The 17,879-nt window shown below is 38.4% G+C and overlaps 1 protein-coding gene across 1 annotated transcript in view; it reads left to right on the forward strand.

The window, feature by feature from the left end:
- LOC120542863 overlaps positions 1-17,879 on the forward strand; it is a 97,033-nt gene that overhangs the window by 26,166 nt on the left and 52,988 nt on the right. Inside the window, exons 2-3 of the mRNA XM_039775566.1 lie at positions 7,507-7,588; positions 10,557-10,653. Of these exons, the coding sequence (XP_039631500.1) occupies positions 7,507-7,588; positions 10,557-10,653 (179 nt within the window). The remainder of the gene's footprint in view (positions 1-7,506; positions 7,589-10,556; positions 10,654-17,879) is intronic.

Here is a 17,879-nt window from a genome sequence, read left to right on the forward strand (position 1 = left end):
CATTCCAAAAAAAACCATAAAGCCAAAAAAAACTCTTTTTGGTGAGTTTCACATTTTGCAATTGTGAAATCTCCTATGAAACAAACTTTTAGTGTCAATTTTGCAACACTATATGCATGAAAACTTGCTGTTTCCCTCATCGCTAGTCATTGTTGTCACATACACAGAGCATAGTTATAAATTCTTACCTGTATGTGTTAATCATATTTCTGACTATCCCTAAACCACACGTCATTCAGTACTCTTACAGTGTATTTATTATGCTGTTTACATTTCTGTATTTCTTTCTCATTACTTCTATTCATCTTGCCTCTGACATTTATTTTTATAATACCAACAATAAGTTATATATAATAATAGTATCCTGTGAAATGTATATATTTCATCTATATGTCCATTTTTTAAACCTAAGTAATCCAGTTTATAACAATGGATGCATTGGAATAATCAGATAGAATTAAGAATAAATCCTGAATTGGGTGCCAGTTCATCTCAAGGCTGGATAAAATACATAAATAACATAAATAACTAACTAAAGAGTGTAATTAATGGGCGGACAAAAATTAATTTCTTGTGCCTGCTGTGCATAATGTCATCACCATGACTGGCCGTTATGATTGTACTTCACGAGCTTTAGGGTTTTAAAATATGTACAGAAAACACTGGACTTAATTATGTGAGCTAATAATATATGGCTGGATTAATAACACTACTGTTCTTGTTTAATATTTATATATGCTAATCATCCATTGTCAGAATGCATAGACAAGTATTTTAGATTAACCAGGCATTAAACACCTACTGATAAGGAAAGTAGAATGAACAAAAGATGTCACTCACTAGGGATCCCCAGAACCAAGTTTTAGGAAAAATAATTAAATTTATTAGGATAAAAATGTTATTTCTCTTTCATTCTCTTCCTGACTCTCCATTCAGAGCACTCTTTGTGAAACAGGAGGGTGCACAGAGCTCGACTATTTGGGGGACCCCCTGCTAGCCTTCCACTTCACAGTCCTCAATACCTCTACACACATATAAAAATATAAATATATATATGTCAAAATATTTGAATAAAGTGAAACACAAAACATTTACTAGTACTGACAATGAAATCTAAAATGAGCAGTAGAGCATATGCATTATTTAACACCATTATTTATCACCATTTGCAAGTTACAAATTATTGTGGACAACTAGCTTGAAAAAATGGTGGACACAAGAAGAGATGGGGCAAATTACTACAGTGGGTGGGAGAAAAGAAAAAGGAAACAGAAGAAGTAGGCAGCTAAGGGGTATTTGGAAAGTTTTGCTGTAAAAACCATGACTAAGACGAAAAGTACACAGATGATGATTGCAGCAACAATGGATGCTAGTGAGACACCTGAAGGCATCCACAGCTTTAGCAACAACTGTACAAACCCACTTGGTAGCTATTTATCACCTCACCACTACTCCCTTTCGCCAATTCTCCACCCAAGAATTATACAACGCCTGTACTTCGACAACCCACCAGCTCCATCCTTGGTCCTGACACCCACTTTAAGAAGATGCTTCCTTCATTTCAGTTTTCTCATTTACTTCTGCCATTTTGTCTGTTTCAGCAGCCTGTAAAGTGAAGGGATGCAAAACACTTTTTAGGAGAAGGTTTAGGAGTAATGTGTGAAATGGACTCACATGCCATCAGGGGTTCACATTCAAGGCTCCCCAAGAATGACCAACTTACCCCTTATTCTGGTTGAAACGGATTCTTGATAAACATTAGTAGTCATTGCTATCCGGCTTAAGACAAAGTCATGTTTATTAAATACTATATGAATTAAAAACAACTAAGCATCATGAACTTCTTCTTCGTCTTCTTCTTTTTCTTTCGGCTGCTCCTGTTAGGGGTCGCCACAGCGGATCATCTTCCTCCATATCTTCCTGTCCTCTACATTTTGCTCTGTCACACCCATCACCTCCATGTCTTCTTTCACCACATCCATAAACCTTCTCTTAGTCCATCCTCTTTTCCTCTTGCCTGGCAGCTCTATCCTTAACATCCTTTTCCCAATATACCCAGCATCTCTCCTCTGCACATGCCCAAACCAATGCAATCTCACCTCTCTGACTTTGTCTCCCAACCATCCAACCTGAGCTGACCCTGTAATGTACTTGTTCCTAATCCTATCCTTTCTCATCACACCCAATGGAAATCTTAGCATCTTTAACTCTCAACTTATTAAAAGTTGAGATGAGCCGTACACATCTTTATCATTGACACAATCCACCTTAATAAAAGGATGAGTGTCAGTGTATTTACTTGTGTGTCCACCTAGTTGCTATGTCTCTATCACTTTAAAAAGATTTTACAACTTTTAGTAATAAGATCACAAACATTAACACTGCTTTAACAAAACTCATACCAAATGGCATATAACAGAAAAATAAGCATTGCATATTGCACTGCAAATGTTAATGCTGAGGTCTGCATTGATTACTTAATTTTCAACCCATCTTATATGGGTAGCATTGCTAGTAAATAAAAGTAATAGTAAATAATAAAGTAAGTGTAAGTTAAATTCTCCTTGTACAAGACACTTCATTAGTTCATGTTTCCTGTTATTACAACATGGGTGCCAGAGTCTAACCCAGTAGTATCAGTTTCCAGGCAGGAATGAATGTCTGGATGGGCCGTTGTTACATGCACACTTGTTCAGTTTGGGCCAGTTTAGAATTACAAGTCAGAATAATGTCCATTTCTGCTCTACTTTTAGTTGTTATAATTGCCATAGTACGAAATTTGCAAAGAATTTGGTTTGGTGGGATTCATAGAAATAAAACATCAATACAAGCAATTAGTTTGGAACCCCACCTTATCCAAGTCCAGCACAATAGAGTTTAGATGTTAAATTTAAATACTGTTATGACACCTGATAGGCTTGATCTCAACAGCCTGAAGCCATCTACCATATGGAATGAGAGTGATCAGAGAATGAAAGTGTACAGTGGGTTTTAAGAGGGAGGCATATTGAGCTGGAGAAATAAATACAAGGGATATGGAGATAACATGCAGTGATCAGGCTAGAATATGAACTCAGGACTCTGGAGCACTAACCAAAACCATAACTAATAAAAGTAAATCCTTCTGGATTTTCTTATGAGGAGTGGAGCAATTTCACTAAATTTAATTGACGTAACACTAGCATGTTTGACGAAAGTTAAAATAAACAACTTAGGAAAAGTTTACACTGATGACTGGAAGTCATGTTTTTTCTATTATTTTGAAGAAATGTTTCTACAGGCATGAATACAGGAATTGTTAGATGTTTAGTAATCTGTTAGCTGGCACAATTGTAGCTATGTAATGGAAGATGGCTGTGATAAAACATATAGGCTTCCAATGACTAGACTAAGAGAAAATAATGGTGAAAATCATTTCTGTACCTCAAATAAAATTTTCCATTTCAGTCTCATATATTTTAAGAATACAAGGGGGACCCAAAAATTCACAGAACTGGTCAATGGTGAAGGAGTAGGGTATAGTTCTTGAATAACTACAATCGGGTTACAATTGGTTCCTGCCTTGTGCCCTGTGTTGGCTGGGATTGGCTCCAGCAGACCCCCGTGACCCTGTATTCGGATTCAGCGGGTTAGGAAATGGATGGATGGATGGATGGGTTAATCATTCTGCTGAGTGGCATCGTGCTGAACTGATTGAGTGCATATTTCTGACATTTATTCTACAATCATACACATGATTTGCGCATTTTTGTTTCTCCAATTCACCATGGCGGATTTACAAGGGCGAACAATGACTACGTTTTTTGACATTGAGTTGCTCATGAAGAGGCTGTTCCCCATGGACAGACTGTTAATCAGTGACATTACATTAAACCTCTAAGGCCAGGTTTATACTTCACGTGACGTGACGCATGCTTTCAGCGGACGCTACTGCTACACAAGCATTTTACTGTTCATACTTGTGCATGTACTTTACGTAAATCTGGAAGATTCTACAAGGTGGAAGTGCACGATATCATCATGGTGAGAAAATGTTCGGCTTTTCTGTCTTTTGAATTACCTGTAACATTCATTAAATTCTGAGGACACCTTATCCTCTCTGAAAAGGATGTTTAATGATTAAGTCCATCAATCCAGGGATGCACCCATTCCAGCTAGTACTGGGCATGAGGCAGAAACAATCCCTGGAAGAGGCATCAGCTCATCGCAAGGTGAATACAAGCACTCACATACACTAGCGTAATTTTAGCGTCACCAAATCCCCAAATCTGCATATCTTTGGAAGAAAACCGGAGCCACAAGTTCTTAAGCAACACTTTCTTTACTTTTAGTTGCCTCTACATCACAGTGGTCCATCATCCACAATTACTGGTCAGTCCTTTTCCCTTCTCACTTTCTCTTTCTCCTGCCACCTCTACTCCATTTCTGTAAGCTTTGTTCACCTCCTCCCAACTTTGGCTCCCTGAACAGAGTGAGGCAGCCTCTTTAATACTACACCCTGAAGTATCCCAGGTACACTCTGATCTGCATCCAGCAGCACTCTCGAGAGTGGCGGAAGTGCTGCATAGGCACCCGGAAGTGTTCCAGGTGCACCTCGATCCTTTTCCGTCAGCACTTCTGGCCGTGGTTGAAGTGCTGCAGTCCAGGGCTCCTGGACTATACAGGCACCCCCTGGCGGAGACCATAGGCCCCAATAGCACTGAGCTTCCAAGCTCCAAGCCCGTGTTCCCAATGCAGTCCAGTGAGGTTGCCCTGTTGTGCTCCGGGGGAAGTATTGCTGTGAAGGTGTGTTCTCCTCCGGTCCTTCCATCCACAGGATGTCCTTATGGGGCATAACCCCCCTGGATGTCCATCACACCTCCAATTGTGTATCAATCATTTTTAATTCCTATGTGTAATACTTTACATTTATTTATATTACACTGTATGTAGTATGAAGGAACAGATTAATGCTGCTAAGACATTTTAAACAGTGTTTTTATTTCCCCAGTCAACTTGTTGAAGTGGACAGTGAGCAGATCCTTGAGTCTGTATGGGACAATAGACATTTCCATTCCATCTCCCAGCTACTTTGCTGGTGATAACCTTAAGACTAAAGCAATAAAGCCCTAGAAAAAATTTAGGATGGAGCCCTGATGGCAAGCTGGTAAAAACTCTATCACCTTTCTGAAAGCTCCTACAAGAGGATTGCTATTTGTTATGATTTTATTTTTTCCTAATATCTGTAGCTGAGAGAGTGAGATTGTCCTTAGGCAATGAGACACCCACTTAAATAATTTCCTGTGCAGAGTTGTTTTCCAAGTCCAGCAGTGAAGGGAGAAGGGCAAAGCAACAGGTGGAGGTTACAACTGGCAGTTGTAGTCCCAGACCTGTTCGTAGGTGGTCTGTGGATGAGTGGTTGCTCTTCTTTGAATAAAGGCAGCAAGGGTGTTCGGCAGCATACCAGACGATTGGGCAGCCCTGTTTAGGGATAGCATTGTTCAACCAAGTAAGGGACAATGCCTGTCCTACTAATTACCCCCCAAATTACCACCCAAAATGGCCAGTAGGCCATGGCTGGCAGCTAACCCATTCATGTGATCAAAACAAAAAATATATGCATCCTTATGGACAGAGACGAGACAGCGATATCCCAGAGATGATCAACCTTTATAGCCAGGGAGCTAGCTTGTTATAGAATTGACATTGCTGCTCTCAGTAACACATGTCTTGCTGATGATGACTGATTTGTGAGTCCCAGAGATGTTGCACTTTCCTTTGGAAGGGCAAAGCTGAAAACAAGGACAGACTACATGAAAGTGGAATTTACCATTCGTACCACTTATGGGTGGGTGATAAGAGTAAAATGATATATTATGGAATTTACAAATTTTTGGGTAGTAACATCTCTATATACAGTATATATAATCTAACATCTGTCTGTCTGTATGTCCACTTTTCATGAGAGAACTACTTCACAGATTTAGATTGGGTTTTTTTCTATAATTTGCTTGAACATTCCAGTTGAATTTGCAACTTCTCACATCAAGTATTATAGTTTGGTTGCAGCACAGATTTATTCCGAGAAACAGGCTATGGGCCAAGGGGAGGAGGAGGAGGGACCTCAGGTGTAGGGAGCCGGGCGGGGCCATCCTCACTCACGCACCAGCCCCCATTTGATTCACTATACCTCTCACCACGTGTTGGAGTGTACGTTGCCTCAGCTTAGCTAGCAATACCTATTTGTTCAGCAGACATTATCATCTAGAGATTGCTAAAGAGTAACGCTTAACGTTTTTGAGAGAGAGATCACAGCTATGTGTGTTTTAGAGGGTACCTGGTCATTGGCAGAGATTTCACGGCCATTTGCTCTTCTCCCCATGTGGGGGACGCTCTCCCATCAGAGCTGCACAATTGGATGATGTTGCAATGTACTTGCCTTCTGCTTGGCCAGAGATACTTGCAAAACTTTTTACATTTTTGGCAAAGAGATCACAGCTATATTCTCGCCCCTGATGGCAAAACCAAAATTATTGTATTTCAAGAGGCCCTCAGATACAAAAGCTATCAATATAAATTCTTCTCAATACAAATTTTTAAATTTTTTTATTGATTTTTAAAGTTTGTCCTGTTTCACTAATACGCAGGTGGAGCCACAGGGAACAGCTAGTATTTAATAAGGTATACACCTAAAAATCTAAAGATGTCCAAAATGAAGTCCTTCTCACTTAATTTACATCAAAATGATTACTGGAGTCTTTTAGAAACTTGAGATCAAGCTAGATTTATTTTTTTATTGACCAACAAAGACGGCACAACCTATGAGTTCTTTGAAATCAAATGTCTTCAGGAAATGTGTGACATAGGTGTTAGCTGTCATGATGCCTCTTGCATGATCTTTTCTGGCACACAAAATTATATCCCATGTTGAAGCTACTTGGATCCAACAGATCAAATAGATTATCTGTCTGTGAGGTGTACATACCAGTTTGCGAACTCCATTCATCATGACCCTAGCATGTCTTTCCAGCCTGAACAGCAGATACCATGTGTAAAACCCAATTTGCTAGTGGCAGGTAATGTGGCCACTACTGTGGAAGCTTCAGCTTGGTGGCCTTCACTTTTCCATCTAAGGCTCCCTTTAATTCTTTACCAAGGCTATGACCATATGCAGAATATTCTTCAGACATAAAAACCAGTATAAACAAATTGGCCAAATGTTTAGACATACTGTATGCTTATTTGGCTAGTACAGTATGTGTCATTAAAACTCCATTGCTAATCATCTCTTGGTATGAAAACTGTGCTGCCAGAATTGAAAGCTTTCTTAGTAATGTTTAAGGTGTTCTTTGAATTCTATTTAGTCTCTTTACAGTTTTAGAAAAAGATTATGAGGTGCAAATGAAATAATTGTGTATTGTGTACTTGATACCATTAGGAAAATGACTCATACATACACACCTATAGATGTAAACATGCTTCAGTATACCTTAAGCTTTATTTAACAATTTGTCTTCTTTATCATAGGTTACGCCAAACAGAAACAAGCGATTCGATTTCGAAAACAAAATCCAGTCACACGTGCTAATGTGAAAGAAGATTCCAAGAGGTAAGTGAACCTGCAAAAGGCCTTGTAGTGAGCACTGCCTGAAAGAAATGGGAAATATTAACAGTAAGGTGGGATGAGCTAAAATAAAGCTGTAAAATTGTAAAAAAAAACAAAAAAAACCTCAAAACTTGCAAACAAATTTAATGTGGGTGGTATACAGTTTAAGATAAAAATGTTATGCAAAAAGAAGTATTTTTACATTTTATATACATTATGTTTTATGTTTTTATTACATTACATTTAAATGTTAAATATTTTATTTTTTATTGAATTAATTCAGCATAATTTTTTAAATTTTTCTCAAATAATCCATTAATTTTCAGTTGGACATAAGAGATCAGTAACACAAATTTTTCTCCCTACTGTAATTTGTTAAATATGAACTTTTGGATTATTTTCAGCCATATAAGGAGGTAGATGACCACAGAGTACCCACAGTGTGTTACTTTGCCCTTTTGGTGGCACCGTGTAATATAAACAAGCACTCATTTAGAATATCCCAAAACTGAGATGATGGGCATGATGACATCACGTGTTGCACTACATGGGCCACATGACTGGCAATGATGTAGCAATAAAATAAAAATAATAAATAAAATACATGGCATACATTTCCAAAATATGAATAAAAAAATAATCTGGAAGGATCCGAACAGTTGTTGTGAATGTGGATTTGCATGCTCTCCCCAAGCATGTGTAGGTTTTCATCCTAATACTTGACATTTCCTCCCACATACAGGTTAGATTAACTGGGAACTCTAAATTGGTACCAGTGTGAGATTGGTTAGGCCATAGACTGGAACCTTGTCCATGGGGCACCTTGTGTCAAGCACTGCCACTCTGTGATAAGACATGTGACTCAGACATTTTGCATTATATAGAAACACATTTGACTCCTAACATGAGAGACAAGGCAGGGTTAAAATAAATGTTTTTGGCAGTGCAGTCTATAATTAGCAAAAAAAATAGGGTCAGAACAATAAACAAGTGTTTAATTAAACTAATACGTCCATAATGGCAGGTTCTAGAAGTCAGAAATCCCAAAATCAGTGCCAGAAAATGTCAATGATTGTTTTATAAACTAACAGCTAGAACACTTTGGAAATGTCTTCTACTCTTTTAAGTGTTCCCCATGATACTGAAGACAATTTTTGATTCACCAGCTGTCCAACACGAAGGTCATGGCAACATAGGAGACAAACATGAGGGAGGGTCTTTGCTATTTTATCAAAATTACCAGCTGCCCATGGTATAAAATTAAAAAAATATTCTTTATTTTAGCAGCTTAATTACATTTAAGCAGAAATACATTGGATACATACAGTACATAAACATGATAAAGGGACTTCGGTTTATCATTGATAATTCAAATAAGTCATCAGATTTTGTTGAGATTACTAGGCTCACCCGCCTTTTAAGGCGACCGACTTTTAAGTTGACCACTTCTTAAGGCAATTCAATATGTAGATCAATTTGATATTTTATACAAACTCATTCATTTGGTTATATTGCATTTGAGCGGTATTACTTTAATACTCGTAGTTTCTGTTATTTTTGTGATGAAATTTCAACTTTTTTTCTATATTGAGGTCGCGCTTTTGAACCCCCCTGATATTTACTACGAGGTGAGGCATTTGTACTCCATCAACATTAATTATTTCCAGAGACATAATTTTGTCTATTTTTCCAGCGCATAGCGCACAAAAGCAAGGGAACGATGGCAGCACCAGAACTCTGCTCCCATCATGTCACTTCGTACCGCAAGCTGCAAGTAGTAAGTCTGTGATAAGCGGAATACCGCTACGCTTTCCACTCACGGGACGGAAGGACAATCACGACCGCTTTTATATAGTAAGAAAGAAGAAGAAGATATCGCACAGTCTGGAGTAGAAAATCATCTTTTACCTGGAAAAACGAAACTACAAATCCCATCGTGCATTGTAAAATGGACGGGGCGTGTGTGAAACTCCGCGCCTGCGTAGCACACACGGGACAGAAGGACAATCCCCACCGCTTTTATATAGAAGGATTTATTTATTATGGCCATCTTGAATGTAGTACACTACATTTGTCAAAATTATGTGGACAACCAGACATCACACCCTAATTTCTAATTCTGAAACCATGGACGTTAGTATGGAGTTGGCCCTCCATTTGCTGTTAAAACAATATCCACTCTTCTAGGAAGGCTTTCCACTAGATTTTGGAACATGGATGTGAGGATTCTCTTCCATTCAGCCACAAGAGCATTAGTGAGGTCAGGCACTGATGCTGGCCTTACAGTTAGCATTCCAGGTCTTCCCAAAAGTGTTCAACGGGGTTGAAGTCAGAACATGGTGCAGGGCAGGGAAGTTCTTCTGCACCAATCTTGGCATATCATTTCTGTATGGACCTTGCTTTATGTATCGAAACATTGTCATAAGAATAAAATAAGAAAGGACCTTCCCCAAACTGCTGCCTCAAAATCAGAAGCACACAGTCCTCTAGAATGTCATTGAATGCTGTAGCATTAAGATTTCCCTTTTCTGGAATTGAAGGGCCTAACCTAATGAAATTATTCTACCTCCACCAAAATTTACAGCTAGCAGTATATGTAGAAGGCAGACCATCTGAAGCTATGATAGAAAGAGAACGCTACTCTCAAATTTCTCTTGTGCAAGACAGTGTGGAAGTGTGGAAGTGCAAGGACATCATCAAAATCTTTGAAAATGAGCAGTCATTGAACAGAGGAGTGCCACATGAACTGATAAATTAGAATGGGCACTCAGAGGTAGCAACAGAGTAGCAACACTATGCTACCATTAACATGCTGTTAATATGTGTAAAGTGGCAGTCATAAATTTAGAAAATTCAAATGAGCCGTTAAAATTTGATTATTAATCAGTGGGCTTTCCCAGGCTGAGAAGATGACCTGATGGATGTTTCAGTTTCTGCATTAACCAATTATGTCCTTTCTGTTTTTGCACAGGAACAGTGACAGTGAGAGCAGCCTTGAGGAAGAGATGCAAATGAGAGAGGATAAAATGAAGAAGGCTTACCATATTAGAAAAGTAGGAGCATCCAAGGTAAGGTCTAGTCTAAGCTAAAGCCACTGAAGAAGCACATTCAAATGAGAATTGGCCCGTTGAATGCTTTATTTGTTAAGCTACAGATCTTGCATAACTCACTCTTAATTTTTTTCACCTCTCTTATAAATTCCAATAATCTCCACCACTGTGGAGCCTCTTTTTATCATAACATTCTAATGATTGTTTTTTGGGCTCTCTGTTCACATTTCTTCATTTAATAAACATTTGCTTATTTTTGCATGTTGTGTGCATAGTGGGACACACAACTGACCATATGAGGTAGGTATGCCTTATCGATTCCATTGTTGCATAGAATCATTGTTATTTCTTCAAAGAAATGGCTAAAACTAGAAATTTAAAATCAGCTAAAATGATCTTTATTCCTTACTAAAGACTCTAAATATCAGTGCAGTGGTCTGTTCGTATTCTTCTTTAATTCACACAGAAACCCCTGGTTCATTTTTCTTTAAATCCTCTTACTTGATGTTATCTTTGCCATATTAGGAGGCAAACTTTGAACAATGTAGGTTACCGGGGAAATAAAGGTCAACGTCAAAGCCTACTTGTAAATCAAAAGCCAATTTTGAATCAAAAAATTATTTATTAATGCTAATAAACAGAACAACAACAACCACAGAGATTTCTTTTTGAATTTATTACAAACTCAAATGAGGAAAGGTCATCATAGGTGACATTTTTAATCCCTCTTGTGAATGACATCAAGTGCTGCAGCTTCTGAGGCCACACCCCCAACAATCGGATAGATAGATAGATAGATAGATAGATAGATAGATACTTTATTAATCCCAAGGGGAAATTCACATCTGCACACTACTAAAATGGTGACAAGCATGAAAGTAAACATTTTGTTAAAATATGACTCTAAATATTTGTAACTCACTGAAAACATTGAAGAAAGTAACCAATGTCAGAAATGAATTGTGCAAACCAAAAAACCCTATAACTGCATATAAAGATCATCAATATTGGTTCAGAAATACTCATAAAAATAAGGAATACCAATCACAATAAAGGGTAAGCACAAGTCTTTTTATGTATAAGCTACACCCATAGCATGACAGAGTTCTGTGTTTCTGAGATGAACTGCTAATGTTACTTCCAGTCCTCCATTTTATAATAGGTCTCTGGGCCAGGTTGTTATGAATCTGTGTTATGGCTTTCCTGAAATTCTTTGGTTGCATTTTTGAAACTATAATTCTTCTAATGTTATGCTTGTGATGTAAGTGGAATCTATAATTGACTGGATGTCTGTCCGGTGTTGGCCCCTAACTTCTGCCCAATGCTGCTGGACAGACCTTGAATTAGATTTTACAGATTTTTACAGATGTTTTGGCCTGCAATATCACTCAGATAGATGTCTGTTCTGAAATTTATTGAAGGAGTAACTGAAGCAGTAAAACCACATTGTTTGATTATTGAAAGAATCAATTTGTGAAAAAACCTTTACTGTTGGACAAGATATTTCATCATGGTCTTGTGGTAAACTTTAATTTTGGAGTACCATGAAACAGTCTGATTACCTACTTATTTCAATTCTGTCAGGGACCCTCATGTGCTACCACCTACTGACTGCCGGGCACTCTTTGAGAGTTTGGTATTGGCCAATAATTTATGATTGTGACATATTCTTGGAGAGGGACAGGAGGCTGGAAATTATTAGAATGACCAAGGTTGGTAAGCAGATTGATCAATAACTGTATCAAGATGGCAAAAATTCTAATGCAATGAAACAGCAAGAGGTCAACTAAAGTAGATTCACAAGTCGGTTGGGTAGAACCAGAAACAGGGACTTATAAATGAATGAGTACAGTAAATATCTCTCTTTTGAAAGCAATTTCAGAAAAGCAAATACACATGTATGCTAAATTCAGAAATACAAGCCATGACTTCTTAGGTGGTCTGTGGGTCATTATTGGATGCCATGTGGAAAAATGACTTTTTGGTAAAAAATACAAAACTCCAGGATGGCCGATAATTTAAATAAATTACATGAATTCAGTACACATGCCAGTATACTTTATGAACTGAGAAAATAAAATCACGCTATTAGAAGTGGACTAATTCTCAATCCGTTTGAACACTTGTTGGCAGTTTAAATTGGTCTGTTCTGTGGGGGGGTGTGTGTGAGTGCCCAGTGATGGACTGGCACCCTACATGGGGACTGGTCAATGCCTTTTAATTAATGAAGCTGGGACAGCTGATAGCATGATGACCATGAAACTGATGAAGTTGATTTAGATGAATAGACGGATATATGATACTTGCTGTACTTAGTTGCTGATATATAAAACTGAAAAATTGTATCATGTAATTTGAGCCGTCCTTGGCCGTTTTTGCTGTTTTTTTCACACACCGCACCTAGGCGCTGCCTTTGTACTGTACATCTCAAGTCAATAGCAGCACAAGGCTCAGTTTTAGAGTTTTTAATTAACAGAAGAGAGTGTGTGTGTGTGTGTGAGTATAGTTGTGTCTAGAGTCACTCCCGTCATTTATTGTGGAATTTAGTGGTATGGTGATCTCACCACCAGATTTAGAACCTTATCTGGAGATCTGATCAGACAGCTCTTATGAAAAAGTGGAGGCTGGAATGTTCCTACTTGGAGGGGTATTGTACATGGAGCGCCATTGCAAATTTTGTAAATCTTTTTTTGTGACTCTCCACAGTGATGAGCTCTGCTGGAACTACTAAGCGTCAGTGCCTGGCAGTCTGTGTGAGTCAGAGGCCCGCAATTCGAGGATTTTGCCCTTATTTGGTGTGTGGGATGCCGGGAGGTCAGGAATGAGAGAGCAGAGCTGTTCTGACTTCATGTCGCAGTTGTTAAATCATCGGAGCCTGAAGATTATTAACCATTTCCAGGGCAAGAAGAGAAATACTGACAGCAGCAAAAGAAGCCAAAGAGGCTACTGTACATGTAGGAGGTCTCCTTCTGTAGCTGCAAACGTACCCCTTACCATTTCAGAATGACTTTGTCTTGTTTATTTAAGAGTAGTGCAGCAGACTACATTTGGTAATTAGATCATTTAATAAAGCCTTAGTTAAAAAAGAAAATTACCACAGTTGCAGATAAGAATAAATGGAAGAGTGTCCATACAGAAGGCTTTACACTGCCTCCATTTCCCTAGTTGGTAAGACCTGATTTGTCCATTTCACTTAACTGAATGCCTGAAAATGAAGCACTTAGTTCAAGTTCTGGCAAAATTCATTCAGTTTTTCCTTCAAATAATGCACACTTTCCTCAAGATGGATTTCTTTGTAGTTTATAATGAGTTTAAGAAGCCCATTAAAATATCATTTTATCAATAAAATAAGCATTAGACTGTACAAATACAATGCATCTTATTATGGCATTGGACCTGAACTGTTTATTCATTGGGTTTGGCCATCTTAATGATGGCCAGTGAGTAGCTGGGTGTTTATGCTGTATTTCAAAATGTATTGTTGTAATTTTTTAAATTTAATTTAATTTATTTTTTTTTTGGCGGAGATCCCTTTTGGCCAAAGAGCTGTCTGACCCACACTCAAACATCCAAGGGGTGTGGCAGTGACTTGAACAGAAATGACAAAGGGGTGTGAAGTGGGATTTTCCTTTTTGACAGGGGAACATCCTCGCTCTTCACCCGCCCTTGTAAACATTCCATTATCTCTGTTGTGCAGCTGAAAATAATTTTAGCTGTGCTGTAATTGTCATGTTTTGCTGGATGTTCATACAGGCTGTCTTCTCACGATAAACATTATGAGTCTCCTCATTAAGCCACCAAGCAAATAATATGAGATGAGCAATTGGAAGTCTTCCTGGAATTCAAAGAGCACAATAGCTGTAGACACAGACCATGCCATGCCTTTGCAGCTGCCTTTAAACATGATAACCTCTATTCTTAAGCAGTTGTTTTGGATGTCTAAGGAATGTACTTTGAGATCTTTTCTTTCTGGACTTTTTTCCATAGGAAGCCACAGATTTCCATAAACTGTAATTAAGCTGATGTTTAACAACAAATATGGTGTTGTTTCACTGGAGATAGAGGAAGCCGGCTTACTCTCTACTTGTGGGGACTTCCGATCAACTCTTGCTTGAGTTTTGCCCTACATCCAGCTGCAATAATTTCACAAAAGATGAAACAAAGTTGTGCACTTACATTCAGTCATTAAAACATGACATTCTGGAGCATACTGTATGTCCATCCCTCTGCACAACGGCATTTCCTTAAATCATGAGTTCCTCATTAACAGTATTCCATAATGTTATGTCTAGTAAGAAGTTTCCACTGGTACATAGGGGAATTGTAGACACAGGGGGCACTGTGCCACTAAAAGAGGACATTCAGATGTGTCATTGGAAGGAGGGAAGATCACATACTGGTAGAAATGTCACACAGTATGCAGAAAAGTTACACCTGGTATGGTATTATAGAATACCTGGCAACTAATTATCGCTATCGGCACAGAAGTAAAAGGATGGTGGGGGGTGGGGGCAGGTGAAAGAATGCAAGAAATGCTCCTGGTTGGTATATAGCAACAGGGTGCCATTAGAGAGAATATAGAGGTCTCTGCTGCATATTGAGGAGAACATGCCACCAGGGAGTGATCAGGAGTATTTGGACCTTTTTTTCAAGAGCTGGACCTTATACTTGTAGGAAATAAACCTAGGACTTTCATGGTGGGGTTCCTAGCCCCACATATGACCTGGGAAGTGATCTCAGGGTGAGATTTTAAAGGTTTGTTGTGTTGAGAGACTAGTTGAGTGTAGAACAAGGAAGTGATTGATGGAGGGCATTTGGATTTGGTACTTTAAGGTGGGTAAGTTGTGAGCTACCCTTCATTGTAGTCAGAGGTTCCAAGGCCTGTACAGGCAGGCCCAGAGGGGTAGTTGGTTTAGTCTTGTAAGACGCTAGAGGTCACTGTTGCCTTTTTTAACCCAACATACAGACACACTGAACACAGGGTAAAATCACCAAGAAGGTATTTAATTATGTTTCTTCTTGTAGTAGTGCCCAAAAGCACCTCCGGCACCATAAACAGGCAATACAATACTAATAATACAATAAATTGACACAAATCTCCCCTCCATACCTCCTAGCAAGCTCTGTACTCTACCTCCCAACTCTGGCTCGCTGGCTGGGTCTCCAGCAGTCCTTTATATAGTCCTTGACCCGGAAGTGCTTCTCCTCTTCTGTTCACGTGACTTGCCAGCACTTACAGTTCAGATGACGAACTTGCATTTTTCTTCAGCCCAGGAGTACTTTGGGGCTTCCATCCCGTGACTCAATAGTAATAGTCCCCTGGCAGCGTCTCCTGCCGGCACCCACGGTATCCAGAAGGGCTGAGAAGCCAAATTCCAAATCCCATGGTGCTCTACGGGAATCCAGGGCACCGTTATGCTGCCGGGAACTCGCCATCTGGCGTCTTGGAGGAGGCACTGTCCCACAGTAGCTGCCTTCCCACATCCTTCTCAAGTTTGGGCTTCCCGGCCGGGTTGAGCAGCCATCCGTCTGCCACAATGTGTTCTTAAAGTATTTGCTGTTTTATTGTCCTCGCTTGTTCACTCCTTTACTTATGTTTCTTTTGTTTAATTTATACTTTTCCTGATGGTTTCTTAATACTAATATATTCTAGGTGTATGGAAAAAAAACTGTAGAGTATTCAGTATTTGTTATACCACTTAAACTCTCATCAACTCACTCACGCGAGTCATATAATTAATAAATCCACTGTAACAATAATGTACACCTGACTGTGCTCTTGGATGCATCATATGCTTGTTGTTTTTGGGCAACAACAATTATTTTTAATATTTAGTAGCCATGTGGCCATGTGGCTGTGTTGTGGAACTAAATTACACATATTTTCCAGATAAACCACCAGCTCTGACTCACTGTGTGCAAGTTGTTATAATTTGCTTTCTTTTTAAAAATTTCCTGACTTTTTCTGAACCTTTTCATGGCAGGTTTAGATTCTGTTTATGGTTTTTGACATTGGAGATCCCAAATCTAATATTTGTATTTTCCTACAGGGAGTTTTCCTGTTTGTTAAATATATTTCATACCTTAAATCTTTGTGTACAGTGGCTATGGTATTGTTATCTGGCATTACTGGATAGCAACACCATTCCTGGTTATCCGAGATTGTGGATTGACCTTTAAAAACAAATTTATCATACTTGTTTAGTTTGTGATTCCTGGCAAAAGATTTATATTACGTGAACTCTCAATTAAAATTTCTTGTTTCTGATTCTTGTATAGACAAAAGATGGGACGAACACTTGGCTTCAGTATTGCCTTTTACGTATGTTTCTTCTTCTAGTCACTAAAGTACTTTTCTTAATGCCTCTCATCCATTGTACAAGTCATACTGTATAACCTGTCTAATTTCAAATGGTAAAGAATACGCTGAAATATTTGTAATGTATCTTGGTCTGGTACATCATCTTGGTTGAAGGTGTAAATCAAATTAATGAAAAATAAAGAGAATTCTTACTATAAACACCTTTTTTGGATATCGTGTGAAAATCGGGCAGTACAACATGCCAATTCCACATGGTATCTGAGTCAGAATTTGAATGTGGAAAGCTGCAGATGTGAGGCTGTTTTCATGTCAGCCATAGTAGTAGTAGTTATTTTTTTGTCTGTCTCTAAATGACCAACACCTTTGAAAACATTCAACCAGATGAAGGCTTTAGAAATTGTGACTTTTTTGTTTTGTGAGAGTTTATGTTTTTGCTGTTCTTAATAAAAGTGTAAAAATGTATCAGCTAATCATGTTTGTAGAAAAATAGAAGCATGCATGTCACATTTATCTGGTTTCCATAAAGGAGTTGAAGTGTATAACTGGTCTTTCATTCTTTAAATACACTCTCCACAGCTAGAAGGTTATACTGTATGTGCATGTTCATTTTTTAACAAACCCATTTATCATCATTGTGATTTGTGTAAACATTGGTGACTAACCAGGTAGTATCAGACATAAGGTAGGTACCAGTCATGGATGGGCTGTTACTCCATCACAATACATCCTGTAAAAACTTGAAGACATTTATTCTTCAAGTCAGCCTTGACTTGTAGATTTTACAAAATGTTTTTTTCTTGTTTTCTCATATTTCAGATTTTTTACTTTTTCATTTTTCAGTATATGCTACTTGTTGTTAAGGTTGTATCAGACTTTAACCTTTTGTTTGGCCTGGTTTTTGAATTTAACCTTGTCTGTTCAC

The sequence above is a fragment of the Polypterus senegalus genome, chromosome 13 (genome assembly GCF_016835505.1).
Source record: "Polypterus senegalus isolate Bchr_013 chromosome 13, ASM1683550v1, whole genome shotgun sequence".
Lineage (NCBI taxonomy): Eukaryota > Metazoa > Chordata > Cladistia > Polypteriformes > Polypteridae > Polypterus > Polypterus senegalus.